Below are 24187 nucleotides of genomic sequence, written 5' to 3'. Positions count from 1 at the left end.
AGCCATATATTTAATATTTAATAATAATAATAATAATAATAATAATAATAATAATAATAATAATAATAATAATAATAATAATAATAATAATAATAATAATAATAATAATAATAATAATAATAATAATAATAATAATAATAATAATAATAATAATAATAATAATAATAATAATAATAATAATAATAATAATAATAATAATAATAATAATAATAATAATAATAATAATAATAATAATAATAATAATAATAATAATAATAATAATAATAATAACGTCAGAAACAATGAGTTTTTTATTTTTGTAAGTTTTTTGAAGTCACTGTTTTTTATTAGCCTCCAAGAAGTGGCTAAATAATCAATTATCAAAGGCATTTTTCCGGCTAACTAGTTTCAAGTCACTGCACTTCTAGACCAGTTGAGCAATTTAAAGACAACACAAAATATTCTGTCTATTGTCTACTGTTTTGATCTGTCAATGTGATCAATGTAATTTAAGATCTTATGATCGGATATTTTTAGAGAGAGTAAGCGCCATTTTGAAACTCGTGGAGAGGATCGCATTTTTTTTGATTGGTTAATTTATTTCAACCTTTATGTGAATTTGAATAGTGATGAATAAAATTAATGAAAAGTAAAAATAAAAGAAATAAATTCAGAAATTAACCTCTTAGTTATGAGTTGATTACTAACCAACATGATTTTGTGGGTTCTTCTTATCACAAAAACTTAGGGAATTATATGGTCGCGGGCTCGAAAGTTCCATTTGCTTCGGTTGCTAATCTTATCTATTTAGTATTTTATACACAACTTTGACTACGCTGGGGGAATTATTAATTTCAACAAAAAAATTAGGATTTACCTTAAATTTTTACTCATTTCCAGCACTCATTCATAAAATGTCCAACAGTAATTGATGAAGAATTGAAGATAACATCACGGGTAAGGTGAAAAAAGAGTCATACCTATTGATGAAAGTAGTTTCAGACTCTTCTGAAAATAGAATAAACCTATCATAGAAAAGCAAATACAAAGACAACAAAATAATATTTGCGATATATTTTAAAGTCAATGTTTAGTAGTAAGCGACGCCGGAATTGTCGCGAATCCAATCCAGCTGAGCAGTAACACGAGTGAAACCAGATGGATGGCCAGATTGACAACCAGCACTAGATACCCAGGAAGCAACACCAACTAGCTTGGCGCCATCGTGGAGCACCAATGGGCCGCCAGAGTCGCCACTACAGGTAGACTTGCCATCGGGAGTGGCAACACAGAGAATTCCTTCGGGTTGGTGACCATAGACCTGGGAGCACTGGTCGTTGTTAATGATCTGCAGGTCGACGCACTGCAACCAATCGGGCAGAGGAGAGCCATCATAGGTGCCACCCCAACCGCATGCAACAGCCCACCAGTTATCGTACATGTTGTAACGATCGTTGTAGCTGGGCAGCTCAACCTTGTTGACCATGCTCCAGAAGTCGACATGTGGAGTGCGGATCAAAGCGATATCGTTGCCGCTCTGACTGGGATAGTTGCCATTCTGGATGAAGTTGCCGCTGCCAACCGAGTGGGTGAACTGGGCGTTGGTACGCCAGGTGGCACCATAGTAGATGGTCACAGAGCTGGCACCGTTGGTGCAGTGAGCAGCAGTCAGCACCCAGTCGTGAGCAATGATGGAACCACCGCACCACCAACCGTTGAAGCTCAGGCCAACAGTGTAAGGAGCCTTGCCCTCGTAGGCTGGGTAGCCGTTGGTAATGCGTCCCTCGATCTTTTGAGATTGTGGCAGATCCTTGGGATGAACCTGCTCAAAAGATTCAGCAGCAACTGCTGCAATAGCTAGGGCCAATACGATGAAAGTCTTCATGTTGAAGTGAAAGCAACAACTGATACAAAAAATCGGAACCACACCCCTTTTATACAAAACAGAACCACAAATATGTTTGTGTAATCCATAGTGCAATCAAAGCTAAGATAAACTAATGAGACACACTTTATGAACATAGTAGCGGAAGTTTCTAAATAGGCCAAAGTATTTTGGAAATTTTCCTATTTGTTCCTATCAGTACTACAAATTGCCAAAGTGCAATATATAGGGGGTATAATCATTTGAAGTTTATTTGAAAACATTATTGTATTTGAAATAATATTGTATGTGTATTTGAAATAATATTGTATTAGGCAGTGTCACAGGTGATGATGGGCATCTTATCAAAATGCTGAAGTAGTCAATACTCTTAACATATAAGTAGGTGACCGGATGTCGTTGTGATCACCTACAAGACAACATAAAATTGACGATTATCAAAATGAGTTTGTGTTTAAACTACATCTTACGCGTTCCATCCACAAAGAATCAGTGAGCAAGTCTGTGTGACGTTACAGCCACAAACTCGGGTCATCTTGAATGCATCATGTCACCGGTAAGTTATGTAATGTGAATAAACGTCGCTGAGATCTTTTGAGGTATCGTGCAATTTTTATATCCTTGGAGTCAGTTAATTTTAATTTATATTTTTGGTGCATATAATAAAAACTACAGTATTTAAGCTGATCAACGAAAAAATTTAGAAGTTATTTAAGAAATAGTTTTGTATGGCAAAAATCGAATCTTATTTGCTTTGAAATAAGGAAATGTATGTAAGTAACAGATAGAAGAAGGCATCTCCAACCCTATAAAGTATATATATTCTTGATCAGCATCAATAGCCGAGACGATCTATCTATGTCCGTCTGTCCGTCTGTGTGTCTGTCCGTATGAAACTCTGGATCTCAGAGACTATAAGAGATAGAGCCATTATTTTTTTCGACAGCATTTGTTATGTTTGCACGCAGATCAAATTTATTTCAAATTTTTGCCAGGCCCACTTCCGCCTCCGCAAATCGATAAAATTCGAATAACAAGCGTCATTTTAAAGCTAGGTACATACAATAATAGCTATAGTAATATGATTTCTGAAAATTTGCGATCGGATGAAAATTATCGAAGAAGAAACTCTTTAAAAAAACGCCTACTTACGCCTAAGTCTTAGTTGCTTAGACTGGCAATACGGTATACTTTGCACTCCATGGTATGTTTTTAATTGGGTACTATATCAATATACCAAAAATACAATTTTTATATTTTTAGTATTTTGTAGTATATTATTTTGGTATATTTTAAGAATTACATCGCAATATTTTGCTTTTATTCAAAATGCATAGGGGGTATCTCACAGTCGAGCACACTCGTCTGTAGCTTTCTTACTTGTTTTTGAAAGTTCAACTATAAATATTGTAAAATTCATTGTGCAATACGATATTACAGCACTTTTCTTGAATACATTTGGTGACAAGACTGTCGCAAGAACTGCGATTCTGATTCGCAATTGCTGCAACTCTTGCAATATCTCCTAAGTTAAAGACTATTCCATTTTTAAGAACAATTTAGATAATTTAAAATTTCTTTTAGTTTCGCGACTGTATTTTAAAATGTTTATAAATAAGCACGGTTCCATAACATTTACATTTTACGCACAATCTCTAAACTTCCTATCATAAATATAACGTAGATGAAATTAAAAATTGAGTGTCAATAACGAACATCAAGAAAAGGTGCGACAGATAGGTAGATAAGCAAAAATATTTAAAAGTTCAGTGCATCCGATCAGCATATGATATTTGTGGCTTCTTCCTCTCACATAATCTTATCGAATTTTATGATCGGCCACTCGAAAGTTCAATTCACTTGAGGTAGTAATCTAATCTTTTTTTGAAACGAAAGTTTGTTTGCGTTAGGGGTATTAGGGGGCATAAAATGCGAATTTACTATAGTCAGCTTGCCACCTCATTTTTACTCATTTCAGGCACTCATTCATAAAAAGTCCCACGGGAGGCATGGTAAATCAAAGTCTCTACTAAACTGATAAAGAATTGCTGATAGCATCGATGTCCAGGTAGTATAGATGTCTCGACTCTAAAGTCTACAGCTATATATAGAATTAGCTTTAGATTCGTCTAGAATCTATCTATAGATAGTCCTATCAAACGAAGGCAGACGCAATGGCAATCAATAAAAATATTGTTCATAGATATTATATTTAATTTAAAATTAATGCTTAGTAGTAAGCGACGCCGGAGTTGTCGCGAATCCAGTCAAGGTGAGCGGTAACACGAGTGAAACCAGATGGAGCGCCAGATTGGCAGCCAGAGCCGGACACCCAGGAGGTAACACCAACCAGTTTGTTGCCGTCATGGAGCACCAATGGGCCACCGGAGTCACCCTGGCAAGTAGACTTGCCATCAGGAGTGGCAACGCAGAGAATACCATCGGGTTGGTATCCATAGACTTGGGAGCACTGGTTGTTGCTGATGATCTGCAGATCGACGCACTGGAGCCAATCGGGCAGAGGAGAGCCATCATAGGTGCCACCCCAGCCGCAGGCAACAGCCCACCAGCCATCGTACATGTTGTAGCGGTCGTTGTAGCTGGGCAGCTCAACCTTGTTGACCATGCTCCAGAAGTCCACATGAGGAGTACGGATCAAAGCGATATCGTTGCCGTTCTCGTTGGGCCAGTTGTGGTTCTGGATGATGTTGCCGCTGCCAACCGAGTGGGTGAACTGGGCGTTGGTACGCCAGGTAGCACCGTAGTAGATGGTCACAGAGCTGGCACCGTTGGTGCAGTGAGCAGCAGTCAGCACCCAGTCGTGAGCAATGATGGAGCCTCCGCACCACCAGGCATTGTTGAAGCTCAGGCCGACGGTGTAGGGTGCCTTACCCTCGTAGGCTGGGTAGCCGTTGGTAATGCGTCCCTCGATTTTAAGGGATTTGGGCAGATCCTTGGGGTGGACCTGGTCGGCCACCTCAGCAGAGACGGCAGCGATGGCCAAAGCGAGTACTATGATTGCCTTCATGTTGAACACACGATTGCTGACTGTTCGTTGTAACAGGTGTGAATTTATACCAATTCTCTATCGTATCTTGGCTCTTCAGATATTTGGCAAACATTAATTTCAACCAACTATCAAAACACTTTCCACCAACTAACTTAGATAACCGCCTGAACAGTTGATTGGCGGCACAAGTCCCTTAAGTAAACAAGATATGGCCACCTATTGATTCCATACTCGAATGGACGAATCTTATTAAAATGAAGTGAATACGAATCGAATTCTATACATATATGGAGAAGAAGAATCTTAATGGCTTTCTGCCAGTATTATAGTTTGCAAATATTTGGATTTATTTAAAAAATTATATACAGCAATAAATTTTTTTGTTTTTAAGCATTAACAAGTAAGAAAGATGGAGTCGAAGTGTGTTCGACTGTGAGATACCCGGTAAATGCAAAATATTGCGGTATTATTCTTAAAATATACCAAAATATTCTATAAAAGACTAAAAATATGCCACATGGTATATTTGGTATATCGATTAAGTACTACATTCAAAATATACCATAGAGTGCAAAATATACCAGATTGTCAGGCAAAGCAACTAAGACCCATAGTAAGTAGCCGTTTTAGTCCATACCAAAGTATTTATACCCGCTACCCATAGGGTAGAAGGGTATTATAACTTTGTGCCGGCAGGAAATGTATGTAACAGGTAGAAGGAGGCATCTCCGACCCTATAAAGTATATATATTCTTGATCAGCGTCAACAGCCGAGACGATCTGTCCGTATGAACACCTAGATCTCAGAGACTATAAGAGATAGAGCTATAATTTTTTTTCGACAGCATTTGTTATGTTTGCACGCAGATCAAGTTTGTTTCAAATTTTTGCCACGCCCACTTCCGCCCCCGCAAATCAAAAAAATCGAATAACAAGCGTAATTGTAAAGCTAGAATTTTGGTATATGGGCATTTCCCAAAGTCGCGAACGTACGTTCGTACGAGATTAATTCAAAAAATAACATCGAAAACAAACGTTTCCTGAAACTTTTTTTTTACTCTTCGATAGCATTTGTTTAGCTCTTTGCTTAGTGTAAATTATGGGGCTTATCGATTTTTAATTTTCATAATATTGTCAAAAAACATGCGGTCGCGAACGTACGGAAAATGGAAGTCGACTTTGGCTTAATGCAGTAAAATGCAAAACTCTGCGAATTGAGACGGAATACTTTAAAGAAATAACTTTACTTTTAAAGTAGAATCATGTAGCTTTCTATTAAGTCTACTCCCAAGAAAATATCTCCATTTATTTATTTTTAATTTAATTAAGTTCCGGTCGCGAACGTACGGTCGCGAACGTACGATTTTTCCATGAGGTTTTTTTTATTAAATTTGTATATTTACCACAACTTTTTTTTATTAATAACTTCATATTTCATAAAAACAAACGGATTTAACTCAATTTAATGTGTCTAATAACATTTAAAAGCAAAAAAAATAAATTTTTATTAAATATGAAAAATGTACTGAAATTTATTGATAGCAAGAAAAATATGTAATAAATAATAAGTAATAACTAACAAGTAATAAGTAACTGCAAACGACATAGTTTTCAAAAACAAAAACAAAAAAAATTTTTTTTTTTTAAATCCATGCGACGCTAGTAAAAATCGACATAGGCTTATAGGTAAGGTCGCGAACGTACGCTACTTTGACAATCAATAAAAAAAGATTGGTTAGAGTAACCCCAACGATTTTTTATATTTAAAATATATATACCAAAATAACTTAACACGCAAAGTTTCATTCACCTGCTTGCACTTAATGCGAAGCAATTACAATAAAATGATGTTTTCGGTCGCGAACGTACGATTTGAACATAGATAAGGTGCAAAATAAAAATAAACAGTTAATTGAACATTTTTTCGCTCACTTTGCATTTTTTATCTTATTATTGGATTGCTATTAAGAGATTTGGTAGAAAAAGAGCAAACATATCATATGTTTTCTTTGCGAAATAATAAAACATAAAAATGCATACAAAAGGAGTTAAAAGTGAAAAAATTACATTTTTTCAGTTTGCAGGCAAATTTTTTTATAAAAACAACGGAGATATGCTACGGATCCATTGTATTATGAAAATTTGGATATTTCTTTATGACATTATACAAAAAATACGATGAATGTGAAGATTTTTTTTTTCGGTCGTGGTTTACCTTTTTTTGGGAATTGCCCATATACAATAATAACTATAGCATTTATGATTGCTGAAAATTTGGTTGCGATCAGATAAAAATTGTAGAAGTTATTAAAGAAATAGTTTTGTATGGGCAAAAACGCTTTCTATGTATGTGTTGTATGTATGCGTATACGTATACATGCTCGCCTCTATATTTGTATCTGTATGCAAGAGGCACTGCGATAGCTCTATTGGTAGAGTGCAAGCATATTACTGTTGCGGTAGTCGAGGGACTCGGGTTAGAGCCCGCTCGGGGAACAAAAAAATTTTTTTTTTTTTATCGTATTTACAACAATTATTAATAAAAATTGTGGATTTTATTAAAGAAATATTTTGTATGAGCAAAACCGCCTGCTATGTATGTATTGTATGTATGCGTATACGTATATACATGCTCGTCTATATTAGCATCTGTATGCATAGGGGTTCTTAAGCAATGTGATAGCTCAGGTGGTAGAGTGCAACCCGCGCATGTTGTGGTGCCCGAGTTCGAACCCGCTCGAAGTACAAACATTTTTTTTTTAACCACCCGGTCGGTGGAGCTCGAGTTCAAATCCCGATCGAAAATACATGCATATTTATTTTTAATATTTTGAGATTATTACCGTAATATTTTGCTTTTATTCAAAATGGGTAGCGGGTATTTCACAGTCGAGCACACTCGAGTGTAGCTTTCTTACTTGTTATTTTATAATGATAATCGCAAACTATCAGGAATTTGATATTTGTCGATTTTCGGGAGCGGAAGTGGGCGTGGTAAAAATTTGAAACAAACTTGATCTGCGTGCAAACATAACAAATGCTGGCGAAAATTATAGCTCTATCTCTAATAGTCTCTGAGATCTAGGTGTTCATACGAACAGACGGACATGGCTAGATTGTCACGCCTGTTGAAGCTGATTAGAAATATATATAATTTATAGGGTCGGAGATGCCTCCTTATGCCTGTTATATAGATTTCCTGCCGGCACAAAGTTATAAAAAATTAGACTCAAATTTAGAGAGAGAATAATAATAATATAATATAATTCGATAAAGTAATATAATAAAATAAAATAAAATGCAATTTATATTAATGCATATCGTTTATTTATTTTTGTTAGAATTTCTAATAGTAAGCAACACCAGAGTTGTCGCGAATCCAGTCGAGTTGGTTGGTGACACGAGTGAAGCCAGCTGGAGCACCAGTTTGGCAACCAGCACTGCTGCCGAAGGAGGTAACACCAACCAGTCTGCCACCGTCATGGAGCACCAATGGGCCACCAGAGTCGCCAGAGCAAGTGGACTTGCCATCGGGAGTAGCAACGCAGAGGATACCATCGGGAAGGCTGCCATAGGTCTGAGAGCACTGTCCATTGCTAATGATCTGCAGGTCGACGCACTGCAGCCAATCGGGCAGAGATGAGCCATCGTAGGTGAGACCCCAGCCGCAGGCAACAGCCCACCAGCCATCATACATGTTGTAACGATCGTTGTAGCTGGGGAGCTCAACCTTGTTGACCATGCTCCAGAAGTCGACATGGGGGGTACGGATCAAAGCGATATCGTTGCCGTTCTGGTTGGGCCAGTTGCCGTTCTGGATGAAGTTGCCGCTACCAACCGAGTGGGTGAACTGGGCGTTGGTACGCCAGGTGGCACCGTAGTAGATGGTCACAGAGCTGGCACCGTTGGTGCAGTGAGCAGCAGTCAGCACCCAGTCGTGAGCAATGATGGAACCACCGCACCACCAACCGTTGAAGCTCAGGCCAACAGCGTAGGGGGCCTTGCCCTCGTAGGCTGGGTAGCCATTGGTAATGCGTCCCTCGAGCTTCAGGGATTGTGGCATATCCTTGGGGTGGACCTGTTCGGCCACCTCAGCAGAGACGGCAGCGATGGCCAAAGCGAGAACTATGAATGCCTTCATGTTGAATACACGATTGTTGACTGTTCGTTGTAACAGGCGCGAATTTATACCATTTTTCTATCATATCTTGGCTCTTCAGATATTTGCAATTTATTTATTTTAACCAACTGGCAAAGCACTTTCAAGCAACATCTTAGATAACCGCCTGAATAGTTGATTAGGGGCACAGTTCCTTAAGTAAATAAGATACGGCCACATGTTGAGCTACTAAGCTTTTTTAAGCTTTCACGCATTCAATTATGGTTTATAAAAAATGAAACACGAAAAATCAAATTTAAAGTTAATTTTGGCTCTCACTTGAACAATTATGAAGCCTCGTCACCAACAAGATTTCAATAAAAGCAAGAATACAAGTGGAAAGTGTAATCTGCCGGTTGAAATGGAAGCGAACGTTAAAAGTGTCAGAGAGCATGAAGTGTTGCCGGCAGATCCAGCGTTGGTAGCAGACGCTGTCACAGCATTGCATTAACATTAGTTGCAACATCATCCCTCAAGGCCAGTAGACATAGTTTGTTTATGGCTCTCCAGGTGCTACCACACGACGTCTTTAAAACAGCAATCTCGACACTCAACGTCCCATGGATAAGCGTGATGACACGGGCTAGCGTTTAACGAAGTGGAGGCAAAATTTCGTTCTTGACCAACACCACGTCATTTACTTGCAGTCTACGGTCAGGAGTACGCAACTTGCATCTTTACTGGAGAAGAGTCAGATACTCCTCCCGCCATCGAGCCCAGAAGACCCGTTTCCGCTGAGTGACACTTGCCAGATATCCAATTACAGTCCAGCATAGTTAGGTTGGGCTGAAGAATCACGGTTGGAGAACCGCCAAATAGTAGATGAGCGCGAGGCAACACATCGAAATCGTCAGGATTCTCAGATATCTAAAGAAATCGGCCGATATTTGGTAAACCAGCGTGCGAAGCTCATTGAGAACGGACAACAGAGCGATACAGATGGTGCTTTCCGCTCTTGAATGCTGCTTCCCCACATTCGATCAAAATGCGGGAAACGAGGAGGAATAAACTTCCACTCGACGTTATCCATTAGGCAAACATTCCTCATAAGAAGTCAACTTATGAGGATCTCTCAGGAGAAGTTTCCTGACATCCTGAAATTCATTTTTGGCCCGAAAAAATTAGTCGCATTATCGGACAAAATCTGATTGGGCCTCCCGCGAAGCGATACAAATCTTTTTAGCGCTTCCAGAAAGTTGTTAAATCGTTCATCAACTCAAGATTAACCTTGCTAGCAAAGCAGATGAATACGCTGATGGAACATTTGATTAAGGGTCTATTCCGAACTTCAGATTTGTAGTACATTGGCCCGCAGTAGTCACCTCCGCAAATTGCAAAGGCGCGAGAATTTATAAGACGTTCCTTCGAAAGACTTTTCATACTCGCTTCGAGCACAATGGGCTTCGATGCAATTGCAAACAACCCCTAACACAGTTCGTAGTCCACCAATTGGCCAATATTGCAACCCAATTTTTTTTGCTAATAAGGCTCTAGCTCCAATGCGAAGATTGCTTTTATGATTGCTTTTATAATGGGATGCCGTCGAGGCAATAAAATAGGATTACTTGTATCGGCTAGCCGACCGCGAAAGAGAAGCGATTAAACTTTATTTCTTGACGAAGCCTTTTGATATAGCTATCTGATAAAGACCTGCGCACATATCGATACATCTTCTATATATCAATTGTTAGCGCCACCATTTAAGTACAAAAACGAAGAAATACAGTATAATTCGGTTATAACGACTCCGATTATAAAAAAATACAGCGAAATAATGCCAACAAATTTAATTATCAAACGACGCTGTTAGAAAAGTAGGCATTTATCAGTGATCGGCACTCTTGCTTGTGTGTCTAGTAGCGACACGAAGTTTCTTACATACTCACTATTCTCTGTTAGTTTTAGCTGACGCCTTAGCTTATGCTAAGGAACATGGAGATATACGATTTATTATAGAACAACCATGCTATTGAATTACAATTATACATTTTTATACCCGCTACCCATAGGGTAGAAGGGTATTTTAACTTTGTGCCGGAAGGAAATGTATGTAACAGGTAGAAGGAGGCATCTCCGATCAGCGTCAACAGCCGAAACGATCTAGCCATGTCCGTCTGTCCGTATGAACACCTAGATCTCAGAGACTATAAGAGATAGAGCTATAATGTTTGCACGCAGATCAGTTTGTTTCAAATTTTTTGCCACGCCCACTTCCGCCTCCGCAAATCAAACATGTAACAAGCGTAATTTTAAAGCTAGAGTTGTGAATTTTGGTATATACAATAATAACTGAAAATTTTGTTGCGATCAAATAAAAATTGTTTAAGTTATTAAATAAATACTTTTGTATGGGCAAAAACGCCTACTTACTGGGGATCATAGTTGCTTTGGCCGACAATCTGGTATATTGTGCCGTCTATGGTACCATTTGGTATATTTTTAGTATTTTTGCAGTATATTTGGTATATTTTGAGAATAATACTGCGAAATATTTTGCTTTTATTCAAAATGGGTAGCGGGTATCTCACAGTCGAGTACACTCGACTGTAGCTTTCTTACTTGTTTTGTTTTGATTCAAAAATTAATTTGTTTTACCTTATAAACCTATTACGAACATGGCAACCATAAAAAAACACAACAAAAATTTGTTTTGCTCCTTTCGGTTAATGTGTCTTCCGGGTATAACAACGACGTAAAATCGTCGATCCCTTGAAAGTCGGCCAGCCATAATTTAATGAATGTCCATCGAACACAACGCGAAGCTTTGTTGTCGTACTATCGGCCTTTAGTACGCAGTTGTATGGCAGAAAATACTTGCTAGGCTTAAAGGCTTTAGAATGTACACGCGACATATGATCCAGCTTCAACTATTCCTCTATAAAAGATGAATATATCTTGCCGTCTGTCCTCAAATATTAGTGTCCCATTCACAGCATTTAGACTTAGTATTTCGTCGTCGTCAACCTTGCGTGTTTGCCTGAAGTGTGCTGCTCTAGACTAGATGTTAAGACTGTCGATGGAAACGTGAAATTGGGCGCCGATGTTTGAGAAGTATGCTGCTTTTGACCGGATGTTGAGTCTCGCAAACTCAACGCGCTCACTTCTGAAATGAAAGGGACTTGGATTTGACTGTTTCTTCCAGCTCGGTGTAATTCTTTTGCCGTCCTCATCTTCATTACGTAGATTTTCACCAAACAGTCAAAAAATCTTTCTCAAATTAGTAAAGTACTCCGAATATATGGATTAAGTTTCCTTGCGAATCGAACACTTATAATTTTGGCTGTGACTTGAACAATTAACAAGCTTCGCCACCAACACGATTTCAATAAGAGCAAGATTACACGTCGGTCCGTCTATCTGTCTTAATGATTCCTCAAAATATGGTTGCGATCAAATAAAAATTGTTGAAGTTATTTATTTATTTAAGAAATATTTTTATATTGCCAAAAAAACGGCTGCTGCAATCGATTCTTAACTGCTTTGGTTGATAATCTAGCATATTTGGTATTCCATGAAATATTTTAAGTGTAATAAATATTATGTCAATATACCAAATATAAACTTCAGTATGTATATTTTAATACTCCGCAATATATTAATTTGACACACTTTAAGAATAATACCCTTTGGTTTTTTTAAATATTAGTAGTGGGTATCACAGTCAAGTTCACCAAACTGTAGCTATCTACAGTTATTATCCAATCACAACAAAATTTCAGACTATATTTATTATTGTACAACCAAGAATTGCGACTCAAAAATAACAATTGCTGGGAATAAGAATTATTTCTCTATCTCTTATAGTCTCTGAGATCTATGTGTTCATAAAGACGGACGGACAGACAGATGAAGATGCCTCCTACTAATCTAAGAACGTTTTGTAGCTGAAATCAATAGAGCTATTTATAACTATGTATGCATGTCGTTTATTTATTTTTGATAGAATGTTTAATAGTAAGCAACACCAGAGTTGTCGCGAATCCAATCCAGATGAGCGGTGACACGAGTGAAACCAGCAGGAGCGCCAGATTGGCAACCTGCACTGCTGCCGAAGGAGGTAACACCAACAAGTTTGGCGCCGTCGTGGAGCACCAATGGGCCACCAGAGTCGCCAGAGCAAGTGGACTTGCCATCGGGAGTGGCAACGCAGAGAATACCATCGGGAAGGCTGCCATAGGTCTGAGAGCATCGGCTGTTGCTAATGATCTGCAGATCGACGCACTGCAGCCAATCGGGCAGAGGAGAGCCATCATAGGTGCCACCCCAGCCGCAGGCAACGGCCCACCAGTTGTCGTACATGTTGTAGCGATCGTTGTAGCTGGGCAGCTCAACCTTGTTGACCATGCTCCAGAAGTCGACATGGGGAGTGCGGATCAAAGCGATATCGTTGCCATTCACATTTGGCCAGTTGTGGTTCTGGATGAAGTTACCGCTGCCAACCGAGTGGGTGAACTGGGCGTTGGTACGCCAGGTGGCACCGTAGAAGATGGTCACAGAGCCGGCACCGTTGGTGCAATGAGCAGCAGTCAGCACCCAGTCGTGAGCAATGATGGAACCACCGCACCACCAGGCATTGTTGAAGCTCAGACCGACGGTGTAGGGGGCCTTACCCTCGTAGGCTGGATAGCCATTGGTAATGCGTCCTTGGATCTTAGTGGACTTGGGGAAGTCCTTGGGGTATTCTTGCTCCAATACCTCCGCAGAGACGGCGGCAAGCGCCAAGGCCAATACAACGAACACTTTCATGTTTTACGATTAACTCGAATGAATTTGATTCGAGTTTACAGTTTTTATAGTAAATTCATATCATATCATTTATTGATAGAAATGCAGTTATTAATACACACGATAGAAATAATAATATAAGTAGATAAGCCACCAATCAATTTTCTTGATTATCTTATTTTCTTATTTTGTTGTACCCACTCCATAGCGTATCTGAAGAGCACAGATTCGTCTACTAATCGAAGCTCACCAGCAAACAATCAAGAAATTTTATAAATTCTAATAGGCAAGTCCAAAGATTTGTTAATTAAATTTTCTCGAAAATTCGCAACACGAATTTGATTTCCTATTAAAGTTTCAATTATATATATATATCACGAATAATACATAAAGTAGGCCGTTAAAGGTTAAATTAAATGTCAATAATTTTCAATAATAAGACTTAATATATTTCTCCTCTTCGCAAAACAAAAAGTTTATACTGAAACTGATATTAGCATTTACCAAATCAGTAAATCAGTTTAAATCATTTACCAAATCAATAAATTACAGTTTATTGAAATAAACTCAATAAGAATAAAATGAGGTCTTCAAAACGAATTTAAACGTAACGGCTACTTGAGCGCCACCTATAGGAAATTAAATGAACATTGCATTTGGCACTGTAAACTTATCGAAGATGCAGCAATCGATAATTAGTTAACATGCAATTTTTAAGTTAACAGAAAGTAAGAATGAGACCATAAAAGATTAAAAATACACTTTTTGGTATAAGATTTTGGCATGTACCAGGCTGGCTACCTCCAAACGTATACAAAAATATTAGTTTGTCATTTTCGATCCTGCAAACGCAAGTATGTAAGTGATAGGAGGATTCTTTAGAAGTCTAACAATATATTGCCGACACTAATTTAAGAAAAACTCTGAAGTAACAAACTATTTGAGTTTACGCGCCTTTTTACTTCGAAATATACTAAAATGTTGAATGCAATTTATATAGAATTCTGACACTTTAACATAATATTTATTTTTAAATATGCATTATTGCATATTTAGCACATTTTTTTGGTATATGAAAGTAGAGAGAAGTAAGGGGGTTACCGTCATTTTATTAATTCTGGAATTGTAGCAATGAATATTTCAAAAGAGACTTCTTTTATTTTAAATTGTATTTATTCGTTGTAGCTTTCAGAAATCGAAATAAGTATCAACTGTTACGATTGCCAATTCGCCAATGTTAATGGAGTTATCGCTATGTTAAACAACATTTTGGCTCAGCGTTAAGCTCTTCTTCTTATTTTTGTAAGAAAAAGTGTAAATAACAAGCGCAAAGTGGCTAGCACAAACGAAAATTAAATCTTAAACAATAACAACAGAATGTTAGACACTGAATAATGGAAAACATTGTTCACAATTTTGCCAAAATCAGTTTTCAGCCCAAGGAGGTTGTGTTGACAGAAAATCGGTAAGCGAAACAAAAGTCACAAGATACACTCAAAGTTGCAATTGTTTTCATTTTGTTTTTTTTTTTCTATGCAGTTCTGCACCCAATAACTTTACTTGGAATTTTAAGCCAATGCCTGGCCACACTGTCTCCTCGCCGCCCGATGCCATGTTGGAGTCGGAAAGCGGCGACACAGATCAATCGGATGAGATCGATTCACAGCTAAGTCGAGGCGAGGACAACGATGAGAGCGACAGCAGCAGCAGCTGCTACAGCCAACGCGGTCAGCAACGTGGTGGCGTCGCGCGACGTCGGATGCCTGCTCGCATCTCCAAGGACAATTTCAATCGTGTATGCAGCGCCATCATGAAGCCAGCAAAAAAGAAGCGACGGGAAACGCTGCACACCAACGAACAGACGTTGAAGAGCATCGAGAAGATCTACACTAGCAAGCGAATGAAGAAGTTTACGCCCGCCAATTTAGAGACGATCTTCGAGGAGCCGAGTGATGAGAATGCCGCCGATGCCGAGGACGATAGTGAGGAATGTGGCGCCATAACCAGCCAAGTGCGTCTGGTGAAGTTCGGATCGAGAAAACTACGTCGCGCCATCTCGTTCAACGATGGTCTGCACAAGAACAAGAATCTGATCAAGAAGCGACGCTTGAAGGTTAAGAAGACGTTTGGCAAACGCTTTGCCCTCAAGAAGATCTCAATGACCGAGTTCCATGATCGTCTCAACAAAAGTCTCGACAGCGCCATGTTCGAGGAGGAGGAGCAGGAGGATGTCGATGTGGATGGGGCAAGCGGCAGCAAGACTGCCACTGCTGCCTCTGGTTCAGCTGCTGCCATCACATTCATGGACGACATGCAATTGCCGCCGCTTTCCACACCATCAGCGGTCTTCGAGTAGCCACAAGAATAGTTAAGCTGACCAACCAACCACATTGATGTCCCACGTTTTCTTGGGAATGTTGGTCAAATGTACTGATACCAATGTAATGTAATGTTTTATGTAAGATTTATTTATAATACCCAATAACCCAATACATATTCAGATATAGGAAGTGCTGTGGAGCATGAAAATAATTTAATCATTTTGCGTAGCGACCCAATTAATCGTAGTATATCATTTATCATTAAATTAAGCAAGAATACAATTCTGAGAAAAGATTCCTATACAAAAAAAGAGAAAAATTGGGGTAGAATTGTATCAAACCATAGTTGTAATAAATTATCATCTTACCAAATAGGGAAATGCGTGAAAATGCTCTACTCATTGTTTTCACTGCCGCAAAAGTAAAGCAAACAAATAAATAAATAGAAAACACAACCATATTTTAATACAATCGCTTTACTAATACCAATCAATTGGTAAATAGTACGATCGTGGTGCTAAATTGGATAACGGCAAATGCATTAACAAGTGCAATAATATACAAAAAAAAGATAATGTATGTGCTTATTATTATTAAATATATGTGAGTACGTACAACATGCAAGAGTGGTAATCATAATTCCCGATTATGCATTAAATATCGACGCACAGCACGAAACACAGCTGGAAAACAAATCAAGAAAGCAACATTTTGTTTGCACTTCATAATGCACAACAACGACGAATAAACTCCCTGACATATCAAGATATAACCACGCGTACAACTTATTTTATACGCCACTGTTAAGACTAATGCAGCGACCCTGTTGCTTAGAACCACCCTGTCATTTAGAACGGTAACGGTTAACAGCAAAAGAACATCTGTATTAAAGGTTCAACACTTACCTTAGCATGTGCTGCAACCGTACAAATAAATTATCAAGTCAGCCGGGTAAGAGTATTTTAAATGCACTGAACAAAAAGCAAAAAAAAAAAAAACACAAATAAACACTAGCCGCAGAAACATTTGCATAATCGACACCACTAGCTACTGTTACTGTTACTGTTATTGTTGTTGCTGCTATTTGCTGGCGTTGGCGCTGATTGTATTTTGTTATTGTTATTGTAGCCTCATTACATTCGAACATATCACCGATCGCGAGACGATTTGATTTATTTGCTTCGCTAGGCAGACAAAGTAAGCCGCAATTTCCTAAATAGGCGAAAACAATGCCAAGAAATACTTTCAACACCAAATTAATGTTATTTTTAACGAATTAATTTAATTAGAAATACATGCAACAAGTTATCGAAATGCACATTTGATTTCCTGCTAAGAATACTCCAAATGGCGACATGCAATCAAAATTGTCTTGCGACTCGAGCTCCGTCTCGCTTCCTCATGTCAAAAATGCCCTGGCAATAACCTTCAAACTACACGTGGTGCTTCCATCTTGTTTGCCGCCGCACTATGGGCAGCTCTGGCAACTTAAGCCCTATTACTTGTCGTGCTTGAGGACTACTTATAAATTCGCCCACTGTTGTTGTCAACTCATATTATGCATGTAATCGCTATTTGCGGTATTAATTTAGATGTGAGTATGAAAAAAATGCAAAAGACAAATGTATCGTGTAATATTTTTGTTGTTTCGCCGACAATAAAAGCAACAACAACATTGTAGCTTTTTCTCAATGAAAGCATTTTGCCGCATGCTGCGCATTACCCACAACACACACACTAGCACACATACATCTACACGTGATGTAATAGCACCAAAGCAAGTAGGGGATAAGTAACTAGAGTTACAGCTTCGCTTGCTTTTCATATTTAAATGGTAAAAACAACAACAAGAGCGCGGCGTCAACCGCAGCGTTAACGGCGATAGCGACGCTTGTTAAGATTTATACACTAACACAACGAACACACACACGCACACGTTGTCATAGAGAAATTCGACCCGACCGGTGTGCGGCGTCTAAGGGCACGGCACATTTTCGACTGAATGCCAAATGCAGCGAAAAATGCGACAAAGGTTGTCAAAGCGCCGGCGTAACAATGTTGCGGGTGCAAAGGCGAAACAGAGCTTAAAAAGCGAATTTAAAAAAAAGAAAGATGGCGACACCACTTTACACACACATATGCAAACGTCATCTAAGGGCATGAGAAATGCAGAAGTTGATGTAGGTGTGCGGGTGGCAGGCGAAAACTTACATTCGCAGCGAATGCAAATTGAAAGAGGCGAATTCGATAACGATGGCGACGAACGCAAATCAAATGCAATTGCGCGCTGACTGCGAAAGTATGCGCAGTCGTCGTTGACGTCGGCGCTGACTGCGCAGTCAAATTAATGCAGCAAAATAGACGAAATAATTAAAGCGGTTGCAAAGAAATGGTAGCAAGAGAGTTTATAAAAATGCTTGCAACATGCGCGCGAGGCCACAGTTGGAAGCGAGACGCTGACCGAAAACCTCACAAGTCCCAACTCCGCATGAAAGTTGCAAGCAAAAAAACACAGAAAAAAAAAAACAAAAGGCAAAATATTACGCGCAAGATAAAGTGCGAGTGTTGAGGGGGTGTGAGGGGTGCGCGCAAGTGGCGAGTGGAGTACGTAACGGCTTTTCAAAACAAAACGGGAAACTCGAAATTAAAAGTGGCCAAGTGAACCAACAAAATATCCAATAAAACGGGGAAGCAAACATCGTGAAAGAGAGAGAGAAAGAGCAAGGTGCAGAGTGCAGGTCAATTAAATTGGAATTAAATATTAAATGCGTGCATCAGCCGCTGCCAGCAACAACAATAATAAAAGGCAACGACGCAAATGCAAATGTGTTTACAATCAGCAATTGTTGCAATTATTGCCAAATTAACAGCGCTGCTGCTGCTGCAAGTCGGCGGCGCAGCAGCGGCGCTGGACTGGCAACAGGTTAAGCCAATGTATCTAGTGTCCATGTATCCGGGCCCGTTTGGCATGGCCTTGTCACAGACACCAACCACATCACTGTCCGCCGAACTGGACGCGGAAATGAGCGCCACCAATGAGGACAGTCGCATTAGCAGCAGCAGCGGCATCGACAGTGCAGCCGATAACAGCGGCGATAGCGATAATTTGCCATCGGCCGATGAACGCGAACCACTTGTGTTGAACCTAGAGACGACACCGCTGCTCGACAGCATGCTGCCTGAGGGCGCCATGGCTATGGATCGCATCTTTGGCGGCGATGTCGGCAATCCACACTGCTTCCCCTACCAGGTGGGCATGCTGCTGCAGCGTCCCAAGGGTCTCTATTGGTGCGGTGGCTCCCTCATCTCCGATCAGCATGTGCTCACTGCGGCACATTGCGTGGACATGTAAGTTTTCATCATCTTGTTGAAGGGGTGTTTTTTCCATATTAGTTTTGTTGGGAATACTTGAAGACCTAAATAGTCGTTATTATTCCTAAAATTTTGAAATTATATTTATTTTAAATAATGTCTAAGTTAAAAAATAATTAAATGGCATAATATAATAATAATTATTAAATTATATTTTTTTTAAAGGGAAAAGTTAATATTATCTGATGCTAATGAAGTAATTTTAATGTTGCTAAATTTTTTAATATTTGAGCCTTGACTTACGGATTGGGTTCCTGTAGGGATCAAACTAGGATTTTATAAGTTATCGTGATCTGTTAATATTGATTATTAATTTTGTCAATAATTTCCCCAATTGTTCTTCAAAATTTTGAATCAAAAGGTGACACTCGAATTTATATTTCAGTTGAAACGCCGGCATTGCTCTATTGATACATAAAGATTATATAATATAATGCAGAGTCTTCAATTTATTATAATATTATTATATAATGCTAATAATAGTATTTACTATATGTATTATGTCTTAAATATAATTAACATACAATAAAAGAAAATGAATGCAAACAATTTACTTTCTAATACAAATTTTGATTAGGCGAGGATTGTTTATTAATATTAAATATAGTTAAAATATTTGAAGTAAAATAAAATAAAGACATCTTGACTGACTGATCATTTCTTATTCCTTCAATATTTAACATAAGACTTTAAAACTCTCCCCACTTGGTTGTATTTCTTCTGATGGCAGGGCTAAGCGCGCCTTGGTCTTTCTGGGCGCCAATGAGATTAAGAACGCCAAGGAGTCGGGTCAGGTGCGTCTAATGGTGCCCAGCAGCAACTTTCACATCTATCCCACATGGAATCCCAAGCGACTGAAGGATGACATTGCACTCATACGCCTGCCACACGCGGTCAGCTTCAATGGTGAGTGTTAAAGTGTCTCACAATGTGGCTACAACTAATGAAATTTCCCCGTTGCAGAGCGCATTCATCCCATACAGTTGCCGAAGCGTCACTACGAGTATCGCAGCTTTAAGAATAAGCTGGGCATTGCGTCCGGTTGGGGTCGCTATGCCACTGGGGTGCATGCGATCAGCAATGTGCTGCGCTACGTGCAACTGCAGATCATCGACGATCGCACCTGCAAGCGCAACTTCCCATTATCGTTTCGTGGCACAAATATCTGCACCAGCGGTCGCAATGCACGCTCCACATGCAATGGGGATTCGGGTGGTCCGCTCGTCTTGCAGCGTAAGCACTCCAAGAAACGTGTGTTGGTGGGCATCACGTCGTTTGGCAGCATCTATGGCTGCGATCGTGGCTATCCGGCTGCATTTACCAAGGTGGCATCGTATCTGGACTGGATTAGCGATGAGACGGGCGTGCATTCGCATCAGGACACCACGGAGGCCATTTTCTTCGATCAGTATGTGAAGAACTATGCCAAGGAGCGACACAATCGCAAAACCCAGCAGTTTGATCATTCAGAATTTCACGATAGTGATGATGATCTACCCGATGAACTGGACGTGCATCGTCCGCTGCCGCAATCGGATGAGAGCAACGAGGATGATGTGTCCTTTGCCATCGCAAGCTCACGACGTCCCCATACAAAATCCAAATCAAAATTGAAAACCAAATCGGAATCCGATTATTATTTCTTGTAGCTTCAATAAACATTTATTTTGTAAGTTAAAAGCAAACGATCATTTTGGCATTTAGAATCCACTGTTGGTCACGCCGCTGATCTCCTCGATCCAGTCCAAGTAAGAGGTGACACGGGTGAAGACACCGGGCCAGCCAACCTCACAGCCGAGAGCAATGCCAAAGGATGTGGCACCAATCAGCTCACCAGTCTCAGCCGACACCAAGGGACCGCCAGAGTCGCCGTTGCAGGTGGAGGTGCCACCGGTGGTCTTGATGCAGATGTTGGTCTCGTAGACGACACCGCCAAACCAAGGTGAGCAGCCAGAGTTGTTCATGATGGGCACACTGATGTATTGCAGAATATCGGTGGCACTGGTGGCAGCTGCAAATGGGAAGTTGTGGCAAATCAAAGTGAAAAACTCTTATGTGTTTAGCTATCACTTACAGTCACTGATCTTGCCCCAACCGGAGGCAATACCCTGTTGGCCGGCATAGGTGTTGTAGGTGTTGGACTTGGCGGGTAGCTTGATGGGCTGAATGTGCTCATTGAACTCAATTGGCACGGGCAGCTTGATCAGCGAGATATCGTTGCGCAGCAGCGAAGCATCCCAAGCGTCGTGAACAAACACATTCTTTGTCTCCACAAAGATAATCTGTTGTCCGTGCTCGCTGCCATCGGTACGATCCCAGGCACCCAAATAGACATCCACACCTGTGGTCAGACTGTCCGTGCAATGGGCAGCGGTGAGCACATAACGATCACTGATCAAGGAGCCACCGCACCAAGCAGCGCCGCCAGCAACGTAGAGCAACAGACCCGCCTGGTAGGGGAACTGATTGCGTCCGGCGGTCTCGCCGCGGGTGATGCGTCCCGACGGGGCACCAACACGATGGGAGATGGGGACATCGACCTCAATGTCCATCGACTTGACCGACTTCCAGTCGACGGAGGCTTGGGCGCCAATAACGGCGGCCAGCAGGAGCACGGTTGCACAGGCGAATTTCATGTTGACTTTCAACTGATTCAACTTGACCAACTTGGACACACTTTTATAGGCAAGTCACCTACAAAATCGAGGGTGTCATATATCTTGGACTATCGCTAAAGCGCTTTGCCGCTTATCACGGTTATCATGGCTAGAAAACACATTTGATTTACAATTTGGTAATACTCCTGCCACAGCTCAGACTACTAAGTAATATAATCTTTGATCAATGATAGTGACAAGTTCAATTTAGATCTAGGCGCGTGCTTGGCATTTCCATCATCATTCAGGGATAATCCATATCGTAAAGCGAACACAGCTATACCTAAATGGTAAATTTCCAATGTAAATAGATTAAATCAATATTGTTCAGCCGAAAGCTCTAATTAGTTTGGCGACATCTTTAAACATTTCAACAGTAACAACAACAAAAGTAAAGAAAATAAATATTGTGCTAAATAAATGAATATTTCACAATTCATCGTAAGATCACTTTGTTTTTTTCACAGATTTTCCATTTCAGCTGTTGTTTTTCATTCATTAGATTTCACTAAATTAAAGCTAAACATCAACTTAATCTTCGAGATTAACGCGATCAAAGGTTAGATAAGAACTGCAAATATTGTTGAGTTTATTTCTAAATTGTCTTGAAATAGAATTTGCTCTTATCGCAGCACATTTCGATTGATTAAATTCGTTCCAGTGTTGACTATGTCTACAGTAATGATCATTATGTGCACTCACTTCCTCACACCCAATTCCAATTTCAAATTGACTTTTAATTAAATACTTTTTGTTTTTGCCCCTCCTCCCGCAAACAGCAACTGTTAAACTGGTTGAGAAAAAAACGCTATTATGCATATTTATGCTCTTGGGTATTAAATAATAATACTTCATAAACTACAAGCAGAAAACCAAGAATTAAAACGGAAATGGTTTTAATACGAAAAGTATTTGTTTGTTCAATTGAAGGTTACATCAATCTAAGTGCACAGAAACAAAAGCCGTTAATCAAACAGCAATCAAAACGAACTTGAAATGCTCTACGATTGGCCAGATTTTTCAACTGATAATTGTAAAGAGTGTTAAACAAGATTTCGGATTCGGAACTGATTAAAATTGAGTGACTCGAATGATTTCTATTGCAATTTATTGTGTAGGTCAAGTTTAATCATCATTTCATTATCTTTGGTGAAAAGTTACTTCTCAAAGTATTTTTTTATAACAGCTTAAATTTCAAAAATTTAAAATAAAAAATAATTAAATAAATCTTATATATCTATTTACTTATTTCATATCTATTTACTTATTTATTTATTCTTAAATGAAAACGATAATATTAATAAGAACAATTATTAAATAAAAATGAAGGGAAGTCCAATGAGATTTCATGATAACATTTTTTCTGTAATAGGAAATATTGAGAAACTAAAGATTGAGATAAGAAAAAGATTGGATTATTATTTCATTACATTCTTAGCTTTATAAAATTATTGTAATTATGAACTAAATGGTGACTTATAACATTCTTTTTTTTAATCAATTTCGTAATTTCTTAACAGTTTCTGAAGTTTACACATTCCTTAAGCATTTCACAAATTTATAAATACATTTTATGGATTAAGATAAATATCTCAAGAGCATAATACGCCTTATGAATCATTTTTCAATTGATGTGCATTTGTTCATCTGAGCATTGAATCATGTTTTTATTAATTTATATACATACTAAGTATCAGTACGCATTGTGTTATTATATTTATTGACAAAATACGATTAACTTGTTAATACTTAAGACGTATAAACCATTTAAATAAACGAGTGTTAACTCGTATAATCGTGTGCTTTTTGAGTTAAGACATAATAAAGCTCTGTTCCTGGGCAACAATAAGCTGTGACATGTTTGCCCATCAATTAGCTGTAGCTTTGCGCGATCTGGTGAAATAAACGTACGCACATACGTATACGTAATATGTTATGCACTTTCTAAAATCAGATCTGGACAAATATATCAAATGACACCTGTCAACTGGTGGCAAAATGCGAAATAAAGGCAAATCAAAAATAATTAGCCATACGATGCTATTTAGATCTGAATAGATCATACACAACTTCAACTTG

General features: G+C 39.0%; 6 protein-coding genes and 1 long non-coding RNA gene across 8 annotated transcripts; 3 read left to right on the top strand and 4 right to left on the bottom strand.

Annotated features, from left to right (window-relative positions):
- Positions 1–1038: 1038 nt before the first annotated feature.
- On the bottom strand, positions 1039–1873 carry LOC117569240 (serine protease 1-like). Its single transcript, XM_034250313.2, has one exon. The coding sequence runs from the start codon at positions 1862–1864 to the stop codon at positions 1070–1072; it is 795 nt and encodes a 264-aa protein (XP_034106204.1). The 5' UTR covers positions 1865–1873; the 3' UTR covers positions 1039–1069.
- Positions 1874–4055: 2182 nt separating this feature from the next.
- On the bottom strand, positions 4056–9051 carry LOC117569233 (serine protease 1-like). 2 transcript variants are annotated; one of them, XM_052003715.1, is made up of 2 exons: positions 8605–9051; positions 4056–4478 (listed from the first exon to the last, which is right to left on the bottom strand). In XM_052003715.1, exons 1-2 carry the CDS (start codon positions 9013–9015, stop codon positions 4095–4097), a joined length of 795 nt encoding a protein of 264 aa, XP_051859675.1. In that variant the 5' UTR covers positions 9016–9051; the 3' UTR covers positions 4056–4094. The 2 variants fall into 2 exon arrangements, with proteins under 2 accessions (XP_051859675.1, XP_034106198.2); XM_034250307.2 differs by having other exon boundaries at positions 4056–4841; positions 8965–9047.
- On the top strand, positions 4529–8911 carry LOC127565437 (uncharacterized). Its single transcript, XR_007954729.1, has 2 exons — positions 4529–4617; positions 8744–8911. It is a non-coding gene; the product is annotated as an uncharacterized LOC127565437 (long non-coding RNA).
- A 3892-nt stretch (positions 9052–12943) lies between the features above and the next one.
- On the bottom strand, positions 12944–13781 carry LOC117568549 (serine protease 1-like). Its single transcript, XM_034249268.2, has one exon. It carries the CDS (start codon positions 13777–13779, stop codon positions 12982–12984), a length of 798 nt encoding a protein of 265 aa, XP_034105159.1. The 5' UTR covers positions 13780–13781; the 3' UTR covers positions 12944–12981.
- Positions 13782–15025: 1244 nt separating this feature from the next.
- LOC117571040 (protein tantalus) lies at positions 15026–16538 on the top strand. The gene is made up of 2 exons (XM_034253008.2): positions 15026–15223; positions 15298–16538. Exons 1-2 carry the CDS (start codon positions 15153–15155, stop codon positions 16112–16114), a joined length of 888 nt encoding a protein of 295 aa, XP_034108899.1. The 5' UTR covers positions 15026–15152; the 3' UTR covers positions 16115–16538.
- Positions 16539–18505: 1967 nt separating this feature from the next.
- LOC117570159 (chymotrypsin BI) lies at positions 18506–21100 on the top strand. Its single transcript, XM_034251627.2, has 3 exons — positions 18506–19427; positions 20182–20357; positions 20415–21100. The coding sequence occupies exons 1-3, from the start codon at positions 18898–18900 to the stop codon at positions 21098–21100; spliced, it is 1392 nt and encodes a 463-aa protein (XP_034107518.2). The 5' UTR covers positions 18506–18897.
- Positions 21080–22114, bottom strand: LOC117570160 (brachyurin). Its single transcript, XM_034251628.2, has 2 exons — positions 21526–22114; positions 21080–21462 (listed from the first exon to the last, which is right to left on the bottom strand). Exons 1-2 carry the CDS (start codon positions 22085–22087, stop codon positions 21152–21154), a joined length of 873 nt encoding a protein of 290 aa, XP_034107519.1. The 5' UTR covers positions 22088–22114; the 3' UTR covers positions 21080–21151.
- Between the last annotated feature and the right edge of the window lie 2073 nt (positions 22115–24187).

Source organism: Drosophila albomicans, chromosome 3 (assembly GCF_009650485.2).
Source record: "Drosophila albomicans strain 15112-1751.03 chromosome 3, ASM965048v2, whole genome shotgun sequence".
NCBI lineage: Eukaryota > Metazoa > Arthropoda > Insecta > Diptera > Drosophilidae > Drosophila > Drosophila albomicans.
This window is presented reverse-complemented; position numbering and strand designations above follow the sequence as displayed.

Coding starts and splice junctions, on each gene's coding strand:
- LOC117571040 (XM_034253008.2), top strand. CDS start 15,153: ATGGAAAACATTGTTCACAATTTTGCCAAAATCAGTTTTCAGCCCAAG. Junction 15,224..15,297: donor GTTGTGTTGACAGAAAATCG/GTAAGCGAAACA, acceptor TTTTCTATGCAG/TTCTGCACCCAATAACTTTA.
- LOC117570160 (XM_034251628.2), bottom strand. CDS start 22,087: ATGAAATTCGCCTGTGCAACCGTGCTCCTGCTGGCCGCCGTTATTGGC. Junction 21,463..21,525: donor TTGGGGCAAGATCAGTGACT/GTAAGTGATAGC, acceptor TCCCATTTGCAG/CTGCCACCAGTGCCACCGAT.
- LOC117569240 (XM_034250313.2), bottom strand. CDS start 1,864: ATGAAGACTTTCATCGTATTGGCCCTAGCTATTGCAGCAGTTGCTGCT.
- LOC117569233 (XM_034250307.2), bottom strand. CDS start 9,015: ATGAAGGCATTCATAGTTCTCGCTTTGGCCATCGCTGCCGTCTCTGCT. Junction 4,842..8,964: donor TCGCTGCCGTCTCTGCTGAG/GTGGCCGAACAG, acceptor GTCTCTGCTGAG/GTGGCCGACCAGGTCCACCC.
- LOC117570159 (XM_034251627.2), top strand. CDS start 18,898: ATGCAAATGTGTTTACAATCAGCAATTGTTGCAATTATTGCCAAATTA. Junction 19,428..20,181: donor GCGGCACATTGCGTGGACAT/GTAAGTTTTCAT, acceptor TTCTGATGGCAG/GGCTAAGCGCGCCTTGGTCT. Junction 20,358..20,414: donor ACACGCGGTCAGCTTCAATG/GTGAGTGTTAAA, acceptor TCCCCGTTGCAG/AGCGCATTCATCCCATACAG.
- LOC117568549 (XM_034249268.2), bottom strand. CDS start 13,779: ATGAAAGTGTTCGTTGTATTGGCCTTGGCGCTTGCCGCCGTCTCTGCG.